Source organism: Sinohyriopsis cumingii, unplaced genomic scaffold (genome assembly GCF_028554795.1).
Source record: "Sinohyriopsis cumingii isolate HCF-2022 unplaced genomic scaffold, ASM2855479v2 utg001964l, whole genome shotgun sequence".
NCBI lineage: Eukaryota > Metazoa > Mollusca > Bivalvia > Unionida > Unionidae > Sinohyriopsis > Sinohyriopsis cumingii.
The window spans coordinates 449,954-462,336 of record NW_028316093.1 but is presented as its reverse complement, the minus strand read 5'-3'; the positions used below and the strand labels follow the sequence as shown (position 1 = coordinate 462,336).

General features: G+C 37.3%; 1 protein-coding gene across 1 annotated transcript in view; it reads right to left on the bottom strand.

Moving 5' to 3' along the window:
- Positions 1–12,134, bottom strand: part of LOC149771304 (neuronal acetylcholine receptor subunit alpha-6-like) — a 65,657-nt gene extending 53,523 nt beyond the window's left edge. Inside the window, exon 1 of the mRNA XM_089948648.1 lies at positions 11,682–12,134. Within this exon, the coding sequence (XP_089804774.1) occupies positions 11,682–12,134 (453 nt within the window). The remainder of the gene's footprint in view (positions 1–11,681) is intronic.
- Between the last annotated feature and the right edge of the window lie 249 nt (positions 12,135–12,383).

The following is a 12,383-nucleotide window of genomic DNA, read 5'->3' as shown; positions in this document are numbered from 1 at the left end:
GGCAAGATCAGACAAGATTCAGTGGCTATTCACACAGTGACAAGATCAGACAAGATTCAGTGGCTATTCACACAGTGACAAGATCAGACAAGATTCAGTGGCTATTCACACAGTGACAAGATCAGACAAGATTTAGTGGCTATTCACAAAGTGGCAAGATCAGACAAGATTCAGTGGCTATTCACATAGTGGCAAGATCAGACGTGTCTTAATGGCCTAACCACTAGTCGCTCTACAAGAAAATGACATTAACGCACGAACAATCGTACAATTTGCGGTCATTGGAGTTTGTGTCAGTATTGCAAAATTCATCATTGAATGTTTGAATGTAAAATGTAAAATTGATGTTTGCAAGATCGTAGCATAAGGCGTGTGCTGCGGAAACTTGACATCTCTTAAATTTGGGAGTGGGTATAAAGCAAATGTTACTGCAGTCAGTCGACAAAAATATAACACTACCGTTTTACGAAATTGATGGATGAAATAAATAATTGACAATGAATAATTCTCATGCCTCAAGTAACTAAAGGTAAACTAACGTTAATTTCTCCTTGACCTATAATACCACAAACATAACAGAACCAAAAATAGTGTCCTATGTCTCTGTCCGTCTGTCTTTCTTTCTCCAGTTTAATCTTAATTCTCCATCTCTCCATATGCATAGTTAATTCTGTCTCTGTCTGTTTCTCAAAACATTAATTTCCAACTAAGGTACGGTCCGTTCTACCTTCACTCAAGAAAATTATTTATGTGGAGAGGCTATGCTGTGTAAAGAGGGTCTTGTTGTACGGTCCCCCTGTACGATACATCGAAAATCAATGAGATGCTACGTATGTAAACTCACTTTGGTTAACAAAACCTATGGGCCCTTTTAAGGGCCATTCAGATCTCTAGAAAAAATACTATTCAATTATTGCCATTGGTGTTTATTTCTCTGCGTTTTATATAAGTGTTTATCTGTGTACCTCTATGCTTTCAACTCAAACGTGAAAACCCTTTACCATTACCTTTCCCCTTTGGTCCCATAAACCCATTTGACTCTGTGAAGCCCTTTTGATCCTATAACACGTTTGAGCGCTCAAGTGTCTCCCCATGTTGATTTTTAATCCAAAGTGTGTCCCCATGTTAATTCCCGTTTGACCGCCAAATGCCAAAAACTACGTAAAATAGAAAGATTAATGGCAATTCCCGTATAAACAGCAAGTGTCATTCCTATGTTAATTCGCGTTTGACCCCCAAGTGTCCCTTTGACCATATAAACACTTTTGACTTACAAGTGTCCCCCAATATTAAGTTGTCGTCTGGCCCCCAAGTGTCAAATACTACATACAATCGCGCGCGCGTGTGTGTGTGTGTGTGTGTGATTTGGATTTTTAACGTAGCTTCATCAATTTTTCAGTCATATCTCTACAAAGTCTCCAGTGTGGCAGTTTATAGTGATGTGTAGAACTGGTGCATCATGACGCAGACATTTAGCATGATATTCCACCCAGTCACATCATCCCGACACCAGTCCTAATACTAACCTCTTAATGATGAGTGCTTAGCGAGGTAGCTGTTAACACCATTTTTTAAAATCTTTGGTATGACTCGGTCGGGGTTCGAACCCGGGACCTCAGCATCCGAGGCGACATAAAATAGAAGGCTGAAGATAATTCTTGGTTTTACCCCCGTTTCCCATTCATAACTACTTCTGTCCGCGAAGGTACGAGTCTCGGGCTCGGCCAATGTGGATATGTGTGAAAGTTGCCAATAGCTTCCTGTGGATCGGTGGTTTTTCCAGGGGTTTTCCCGGGTTCTTCCTATGACAATTATACTGGCCACCATATACTGTCTATATAGCGGTAAACCCCAAAACAATATCAATCTTCTCCATAAAAATCCGTTAAAGGATTATTTCATTTGATTTTATTCTTTCACCCATGCCATAAAAACTTGTATAATAGTATGTTTTGTTCACTAAGAACCCGCTTAAGTGGAATTGTTAATGACAATAAAATAGTATTAGTTTAAGAGATAGCTTAATAATGGAGCGGAAAACGTCGTGTTCCATTGAATGAGCAGGCTTTTGATTTCCCTAATTTTAGATGGATGTGTGTAATGAATAACTGATACATGTGGAAAATGTACATTGGTTGTATCAATATTTAAGGCAATTATGTAAATAGACTATTGAGGAGACATGATAAACAATAAATTCCCAAAAAGTATCCAGGTGCCATTAAATATATAAATATGGATTTGGTAATGACGATAAAAGAATATTAATTCATGAGATAGCTAAACCTTTTATCACAGCTGTCTTTGCAATCAGAGTGAAACACTTCTTGTGTCACTAAATTAATAGGTTTTTAATGTATGTGGTCTTGGCGTAAAGTTTATATCACTATCTAAGTCATCAGGTAAATAAACTATTCAGGAGAAATGATAAACAATAGATTCAGAAGTAGTTTACAGAGGCCATTAGTTGTACAAATATGTTTACATCTAAGAGCGTTCTAATATTTTTAAAAAATTCAGTATATAGTTTTCTGTATGTACTGAAGTAGAAGCATTTGAATAAGCAATGGTAGTCATTCCCAATGTTATCTGAATCACAGGTATTGCACATTATTTCTTCTAAATCTAAAGTTTTTCACCTTCATTCTTCCAACGAAAATCTATGGTTGTATGTCATAAGTTTATAGCTCAATACATAGCTGACGCATAAGTAATTTCCAAGAATTAAATTTGCTTTCAAAGTTGGATGTGTTTGTCGTTAGAAGAATGGTCTATAACCGACTGATACATATACAAAAACTGATCTGGCATAGGAGTTCTAATTTAACTGGTAAATTATTTGATAAATGTTACAACTTTAATGAGTCCTTCTGTAGATGAACCGCAGTGTTCAGAATTGTTTTGTTCAATAAACCTGATATCTGCAGTTAATCTTCCACTGTTACTTAGATAGTACGAATTATTACACGCTATTGTAGATAGTTTCGTTTCATAGAAGCTTGAATCCAGGACAGAGCTATGTTTGTTATGTACAGGCTATGACTATGTACAGTTAAACCTGTCTAGAACGGACAATGAAGGGTAACGGGAAGAGATACAAATTCTACCTGTTGTTGTCGGGAATGGAACAGGTTCACGTACCTCATGGGCATAAATACTACAAGACTAAACTGTCCGACCAGCAAAGCTGGTTAGTAAATGGCCTAATAAACTGCTACACCCTCTTCCCATACCTTTACATTCGACCTCTAATCACCCCGATTCTCATATCATAGTGGCATTGATCGTGTTCATTGTGCAATCAGGTATGAGAGTTAGAAGAGCCAACACTGTATAAGTCGGGTACCGGACCTGGTCTGTCTGTCACGCAGTCAAGCGAACGTACCACCAGACTGAAGCATCAAGACTAGCCGAGATGTTAGCAAGTAAATTAATATATAAAAGTATACAAAAGGGTCTCACCACAGAGCGAATCAAACAACTGCTGCTTTAGTCTGGCTTGAGGTCGATCATTTCTCCTATTTCTGAAGACATCAAGACAACATTAGTTGTCAACATAACGGTTCTTTAAAGCGCAAATACCATCGCTAATTTTTTCCTATTCACCTAATGGACACAAATTAGCAAAATTCTGATTTTACACTCGCAATATTTTTCTTCTTTCACAGTGTGTGTGTGTGTGTGTGTGTGTGTGTGTGTGCGTGCGTGTTTGTGTGTGTGTGTGTGTGTGTGATCCAAGCCGTAGATCGGTACTACGCGCCATGCACCATAAATACGACCCCAAACACATAATATAAAGTAATATTTCCAGCTCAAGTTGCTAAACAATTCTATCTAGGAATATTACAAAATTTATTACGTTAAAGAAATTAGAGATGGCCCATTTTACAAAACTGATCCATACTACCAAAATGTCTCTCGAATATTATACATTATGACGTTCGGTCATAGAAAATGGCTAATGACTCAGTTTGAGAATTATATTCCCCACACATGATGAATAAATGATAGCTAAACTCCATAAATGCAGACGTAAATACAAAGAGCCGATATGTTAGGTTTAAAACATTACCCACTCTTCCAAGAGTGACTACAAACGTAACCACGACGACAATTGGAGTACAGAGAGCACACGTTCTACAGGACAATGCTTTTCTGCAAAACTACAAGTCGCTGGGGACTGAATGCTCATGATGAATAGCGACAAATTCGTCGTTGTTTTTAATCGATGCTATCGGACTCTGCATCCTGAAATCAACATCACTATTAAAACACAAGTGCTACAGCGATAGAACACCGTTCAACAATCTAAATAACCATAATTTAAAATATTACATTTCTCACGACAAAGCACACAAAGTGAATGACACTAATGAGCTCTTTAACAATTCGTGGCATTATTTAGGACTGCTTGCTTAAAAGTACAAAACCGAATTTTAATTTACCTAAGTCTAGTTCCAAGCAGTCAACAATCGACTTTTAACCAATGCTTGTGGAAGTTAATCATGCAAGTGATTAATCCACAAACAACTTACACAAATAGCTGTATATGCTTTCACATAAAAATCTCAGAATCAAATAAAATAATTATTATATATCAATCAACCGTAATTCAGCAAGCCATCTGCCTTCGCAGTGCGGCTCTGTTTGTTCAATCCGCCTCATTGTGCCGTCTTTGACCCAACCATTTAGCAACTGAATGGACACAGCTGATGTCTGGCCTTACATTAATTTTCCTGTTGCGAAATAAAATTACCATTATTTTGCCAACTTATGTTTGCTAATGAAGAACAGGTAAGGGGTTTTGTAATATCAATATAGTAGAGAAAGTAATTGACAAAAGTTCAATAAGTTTGCGTTTAGTGAAGACGGGGTGAGGGTATGGGAGGGGTAGAGGATATTGAGAGTGTGGTTCAGTCAGAAGTTTTTTTATCAGTCAAATAAGCCCAACTATAAATTTATAAATCCAGACAGGAAAGGAGCTGTCAAAATCATTTTCATCATTTTAATTTACTTAAGAGAGATTCTAAGGTTTCAATAAAAAAATTCTAACTAAAAATTATGTTCAACTGGAATGACGTCTAGTAAAAAAGATTACGTCCCTTACTACACACCTTAAGAACGACCGGATCGCCGTCTATTAAAATATACTCCATTCCACCCCAAAGTATATCATGTTGCTGGCAATACAACAACACAAGCTCATAAAGGACTATATTTGTTCACCCTTAAATGTGCACTAAAATAAAAAATAGCTTCTTTATGCAATAAGCAACATCTACTTGATCATTCATTATAAATATAGAACTCTGATTAAGAGAACACGTTCACTCCATTTGTCTTATTGGATATCATGACTTGGTTAAAAAAAGAAAACAAAGCACAATGGAAACATGCATATCAAAAATCTAACATCGCACCTTTGGCACCAGACAGTTTTCCTTGTAATATACAAGGGATCGCATTAAAAACATCTGATGAGTGAAACTGGTTTGAGGTCGATGTTTCCGCCATTTCAAGAGACACCAAAACAACAGTCATTCATTGTCAACTGAAGGGTTCTTAAACGCGCAAATACCACAGATGATTTGCTTCTAATCACCTAATTAGCACACATTCAATAGACCATAATTTTACAATCACATAATGTTTCTTGGTTCACACTTTATGTGACCCACCTGTAAGCGTTTCAAGCCTAGATTGTTATTTTACGACATGTACCACAGGACACAACACAAATCTAATAATAATAATAATAATAATAATAATAATAATAATAATAATAATAATAATAATAATGAGGACTTTGTATAGCGCCTAATCTTTAGAAGCTCTAAGCGCTTTACAGCATTAGACAACACCTATAAGATTAAAAACATATAATGATATGATTACAAAAACAAACACCATGAAATTAGAAAACATTAAAAAACATGCTGAGAATATTTCAGGTAGGAAACATTATTAGGTCTTTAAGTTTGTTCTTGCTGTCGAAATAAGTGAGTTTTTAGAACCCTCTTGAATGTGATCACTGTGTCTTTGTGTCTACGTTCAGTGGGCAATTCATTCCACGTTGCTGGGCCCTGGTATACAAAAGAACGCTGTCCATATGACTTTGTTTTCATAGTGGGAATAATGAGTATACGATTGTCAGAAGAGCAGCGTAAGTATCTTGCTGGTGTGTAGACATGGGTGAGGTCGGATAGGTATGTTGGACTAGAGTCCGACAGTGATACGTAGCACAAAGAACAAATTTTGTGTTTGATTCTGGATCGAATGGATAGCCAGTGTAGGGTATAGATCAGCGGGGAGGTGTGCTCTGATCGTGGTTCTCTAAGTATGATCCGAGCAGCTGTTATTTGAACTTTTTGAAGTTTCTGGAGTAGATATTGAGATGAACCAGACAGAATTGGGTTACAGTAGTCCAGTCTTAAAAGTACTAATGAACACACAAGTGTTTTAGTGGCATCAACTGAAAGATATTTGCGAATGGAGCTGATGCGTCTCAGCTCAAGATATGCAGCCTTGCATATGTTCATGACATGTTGGTGCAATGTGAGAGTACTGTCCAGAGTAACACCTAGGTTTCGTACTGATTGTGTGAATTTAATGTTGGTGCTGCTGATATTTATTGTTTGAGGTAAAGGATGTGAATGAGAAAGTCTTTGTTTTGTGATCAGAATGGCCTCAGTTTTATCATCATTCATCTGCTGCTTGTTACAAGTCATCCATGATTTCACATCAGAAATGCACCCCTCTACACCTTGGATGGTAGCATCAACTTCAGTTGGGTGGCTAGATTTGTATATTTGGGTGTCATCAGCGTACAATTGGTGAGAAAGTGGATGATGATCTATGACACTTGAGAGCGAGTGAGTGTACAGAATGAAGAGAACAGGTCCAATAATAGACCTCTGTGGAACACCCCAACAGATATCAACTGGGCTGGAGTGTATTCCATTTGCAGATACAATTTGTGTCCTATTGACCAAGTAGGACTTGAACCATAGTAAGGCTGTATCATGAATACCAAATACATGCTGGAGACGGTGAAGTAATATATCATGGTCTATTGTGTCAAATGATGCAGAAAAATCAAGGAGGGTGAGGACTGTAATCAGAGAGAATGTCATTAACTACTTTTAGAAGTGTAGCTTCAGTACTGTGGCAAGGACGATATGCAGATTGTACATTGCTAAAATGACTGTTTGAATTTAGATGAGATACAAGCTGGGATAGTACAACCTTTTCTAAGATTTTTGATATGAATGGGAGATTAGAAACTTGGCGGTAGTTCCTTAAATCGTTATGGTCTAGTGTTGGTTTCTTCAGCAGAGGCTTTACAATGGCAGTTTTGAAAAATGATGGGAATTCCCCAGATGAGAGAGAGGTATTAATAACATCAGTTAGTGAATGCAATACTGGATCTAAGCACTCAAGCAGCAGTGATGTTGGAATTGGATCAAGTTCACATGACTTTGGTGCACTCTTCATCACGATTGTACGTACGGAATCCATAGAGACAGGTTCAAATGCTGCTAATGGTTGCCACTCAAATTCTGTATCCCAACTGTATGGTGACGACGAGTCAAATGAAATTGTGGTGTCAAGCTTATCTCTAATGGTTTGTACTTTGTCACGGAAGAGATTTGGAAACATGTCCGGAAGGTCGACTGGAGAGAAGGTAGTTGGAAGTGGTGTTGATTTATTCCTTGACATTAGCTTGTTAGTAATCTTGAAGAGCTCTTTGCAGCTGGAACTTTCCGTGATCTTAGTAGTGTTGTGGGCTGATCTCGCTGCATGGACTATATTTGTGACATTCTTCTTAGCGACTTCATAGATTTGCTTATGAATAGTGTGTCTGGTGGAAAGCCAGAGCCTCTCAGCGTTACGGCGGTCTCTTTTAGCAGTGCGAAGCTGGTCCCTAACACTGCTATACCATGGAGAACACTTTTGAATTGATACTCTGCACTTGGTAACTGGGGCATGTTTGTCAAGTAATGAACGCAGACAGTTATCGAGTTGTTCCGCGGTAGTGGGTAAGCCAGTTGTTATGTTAGCTTGGATGTCGTGCATTAATTTGGTTCTATTTATCATTCGGAGGTTTCTCTTTGTAGCAGATAAAGGTGGAGGGTTAGAGACTGATACGTCAAGATGGCATATAATGCAGAGGTGATCTGATGCAAGGTCATGGGATACCAGGGAGGACCGTAGAATGTTACATCAGGTCTATGAAGAATCCAGTCTACAATGTGACCATGTTTATGGGTGGGTTGGTTAACTGACTCTTTGAGGTTGAAAACATTAATCGAATCTATGAGTTTTGATGTATTTGTGTTTCCGGGACAGTCAAAGTGAAAGTTGAAATCTCCAAGAATAATCAGGTTGCCACCTATCGAATTTCCATAGTCCAGGAGATTCGGAAACTGCTCCAAAAAGAGAGAGTCAGCCAGCTTGTTTAATTCAACGGATTATTCCAAGCTAAAATTATTAAACACTTATTTATTCAAATATCTGTGAATATTTCTTTGTGCTAAGAAATCAGGGAGGGTCCACATTTTGAAAATTAAACCATGCTACCACCATAGTCAACACACAATATCTAAATCTAACTAGCACTAAATGGGAACGTAAAATGCAAATATCACATACCTAGGTTTATTACAATACATCGACAGCTACAAAATAGGTCAGATTTATTTCGTTTTGTTGAAAAGTTACATACAAGTATGTGTGCTTGATCCATCCAAGTACCATGCAAATATAACGTTTATAAATGTTGACTTTCATTTCCTGATGTCCTGTATAAGAAGATAACAGCTAAGACAGATTTCACTGTATTTTCAAAAATTTCAACGATAATATTTTCCTGGTTGACCTCTAAGTGAAGTTTCATATAGCATAACTTGAATTCACAATGACTGAGCATTACATCAGACGGAAAATAATGAGAAGTTATGTGTCTCAAAATTTGTGGAAAGAAACTCTTTGCTATACAGCATCTATTGAACAGATGGAAAATATTGTCACTGTGGTGATAATAGTTGCCAAAAGGAAAATCCAAAAGAAAACGAAGTCAAGGGCATTGCAAACATGATTCCACGTGATTTTAGGCTTCTCATCTGGTGATGGTGATTTTGATTTTGTGATTACAGACGTTGGGTGTTCAGTAGAAACTGTGTAACCAGAATCAACCTTAGGAACTTCACCCTGACTCTGCGTTGCCTGATGTACTTTGTTACACCTTCTGCATCGGACTATTTCCACGATCACCTGAAGCTTGATCAGCCATGATGGGATTGGGTCCACATCAACCTTTCTAAAATTCAGACGAAGTATAAACAGCGTCAAAATGACGATCAAAGTACTAAAACCGGCCATCAGTACCAAGTAAATACCGAGGAAGAAACTTTTTCTGAATTCTGTGGCAATGTTGGTGTGACGATTGTCAAAAATACAGCCAGAGCAAGAAATACTGTCACAGAAAACGAAGCCTTTTCTATGGATTCTGCCGGAAGTACGAATATGCAGACGTTCAGAAGAGACAACATTATGACTGGTAAGATGACATTTAAGAAAAAGAAAGTGGTTTTCTTTTCAATTTGATTGAAAATACAACTGCAGCGTCAGGGTATTCCTGTAATGTATCTACGCTCGTATCAACAATTGACCATTCCGAATTTTCTTCGTATTCATCCAGGATAATTCCCTTTTCCCCCTCCGTAACACGTACTTCCTCTTTAGTGTAACTCCATGCCGTGAATGTCAGGGTACAAGTTTGAATATCAAAAGGAAAGTAGGTAATATCAAATCCGCAAGTTGACTCGAAAATCTGAAAAAAAAACCGCGCAAATTAATGGAAGCCAAATCATGTTTTCAAAGTTTAATGATTTGGTTTTCATTCTCAATAAGTTCTAAGGACTTTCTCATCAGGATGGTTCAAGTTGTAGTTCACTCGCATGACACATTTGTGAACCCTGGTTAGGTCCTCGGTGCAGCATAAGGATACAGTGATGTCCCATCAATGGTCTTTGAGTACTTGATGTCATCTTCGCAAGCCAAGGTTCCGATATCATGACCCTATCTACACCTTGGCGGATCGAACAGATGTATTGGATTTCATTAGTAGTCTCCCTTAGTACGTAATACTAAATGACATATAGTGTGGTACATTTTACAATGACTGAAAATGGCTGGGGCAATTGACCTAAAAAATGATACTTTGGAAGTTTAACATCGAAAGTATAACTATGTGCCAGAGGGAAGCCATTACAGGTGTATTTGAGTGAAAGATATTTGTGCAACACGGATAGGGACTGGAAAATTGCTTATTTATCAGTCCATACAAGGAGTGTGCTCCGCATGTCTCGATCATGGTGAAACGGTGTTCAAATTCGAACATCTTAATTTTGATTGGATGCGGTGTACAGTACTATCTGCTCGATACGCCAAGGTGTATATAGGTTAATCATATCGGAACCTTGGCTAGCGACGATGACTTCATATACGATAGAGATAATCATACATTGGTGTTCATTTCAAATGGACGTATGAAAGGAGTCGCAACATTTCTATCATTGCGAGCCTTGAATACTGATTCTATTTTATCAACCATAGTCTAGCGTAGTAAAATTACTTGGACATACAGTTTGATGCCTCCTTCGTTACGCCTTTCCTTTGCATGACCTTAAGACGTACTTCGTAACATATGTAAAAATCATCATCTGGGTATCATAACGTAAATAACACAGTAGCTATGCTATAAATAAGAATTTGTCAAACGTAAAATAGCTTTGTTAGAACGAGTGTACATAAAGTTCCAAGGGGCCAAATAAGTCGAAGATCATTGAAGTTGATTAGCCACTTTTTGTAAATGATCTTTCCATAAATCTACCCCGTGATTCCCCAAATGGCAAACGAATGGTTTTGAAAATTAAATTCTACTAATTTGTCTGGAAACTATATTACGATCTTCAGACTTTCTATATTAGGCCCAGGTCCACATCACACCAGTGTAAATCTTATAGCTGAGCCTAGACTTAAGAATTTCGATCTCTCTACTTTAAGTCGGACTTGAAGACTTAGTGTACAGTTCAAATAAGTACCTCCGGGCAATAATCTGGTTTTCTTTTTTGAACAAACATTTTGTTTAAATACCATGAAAATATCGACAAATTTCCAAGCAAATTATATACATGAGTATAATAAATATATATACAGATATTAATATATTTAATTATATTTAAATATACGGTTTATCCATTAAGATAACTTATATATAAAATTTTTGGTAACCTTGTCCGACCAGCAGCGTGCTAGTAAAGCTGTGATAAAAATACTAAAAATGTTTCGTTGCATATACATTTTCAGTTCATTTGAAAAAACACGCGACTTATCGCTGTCTCTGAGTTGCTTCATAAAAGTTTGCGGTGAGATCACGAATAACTTAATAGCAATATCGCCCTTGTGAAGCCCCTTGTCATCTCAGTGTAGTTTGCACAAATCTTAAGGTCACTTAACTGGTTTGTCGAAAATGGGGTTTAGCCAGTAATGCCCATAGATCATTTGAACCAAATTAATATTATTGTTGATGCGTGAGGATAGGGTTAAAATTAGAGGGAGAATGGTTCTTCTTAAACACGATAACAGTTGATGATACTTTTACAGAAAGAAATACCTACCCCAAGAGGATACCAAGACACAGTGCCATCACTCAACACGTAAACAAACAAACTACTGGAGCCAAGTCCTTTCAATTTCGATACGCCATTTTGCAGAGATATATCCGGTTTCCACACGTTGTCCTGAGGAATAAATGTACCTGTCAGGTTGCCGTAAGTCGCTGGGGTCCATTGTAGATAACAATCGTTCCAGCTAATAGTAAGGTAACCGGAAGTGGTCAGTTTTTCCTTCTGCGAGTCAAAGTTTATTATGCTTGTAAGATAAAGGTCAATAACAACATCGGTTGTCGTATTTTGCTCATAAGTAGGTCTAACAGCTTTATTATAGGCAGACGCATTAACAATTTTGGATAAAAGATTCTTTGCATCATCCGATGTTTGAGCATTGACTTTAGGAATGTACACGATCACTAAGAATGGCAATAACATTGAATTTAGTTTCCATTGCGTCATATTCTCTGGGATTGATCACAAACATATGCACGCTGTAAAATCTATGATAATGCTTTTCAACAACTAGACAAAACATCTGTTAAGCAGTCCATAAATAAATGTATCTTTGTACTCCAAACAATTTGTCATGGTCCAGAGACAGTAAAATGATTTTAAATGTACCTTTTTACACTTGTTTTAAACACTTTAGATATTATAATCCATTCTTAATTTTTTTAAAAATGTGTCATGGTAAGTTCTCCCGTTTCA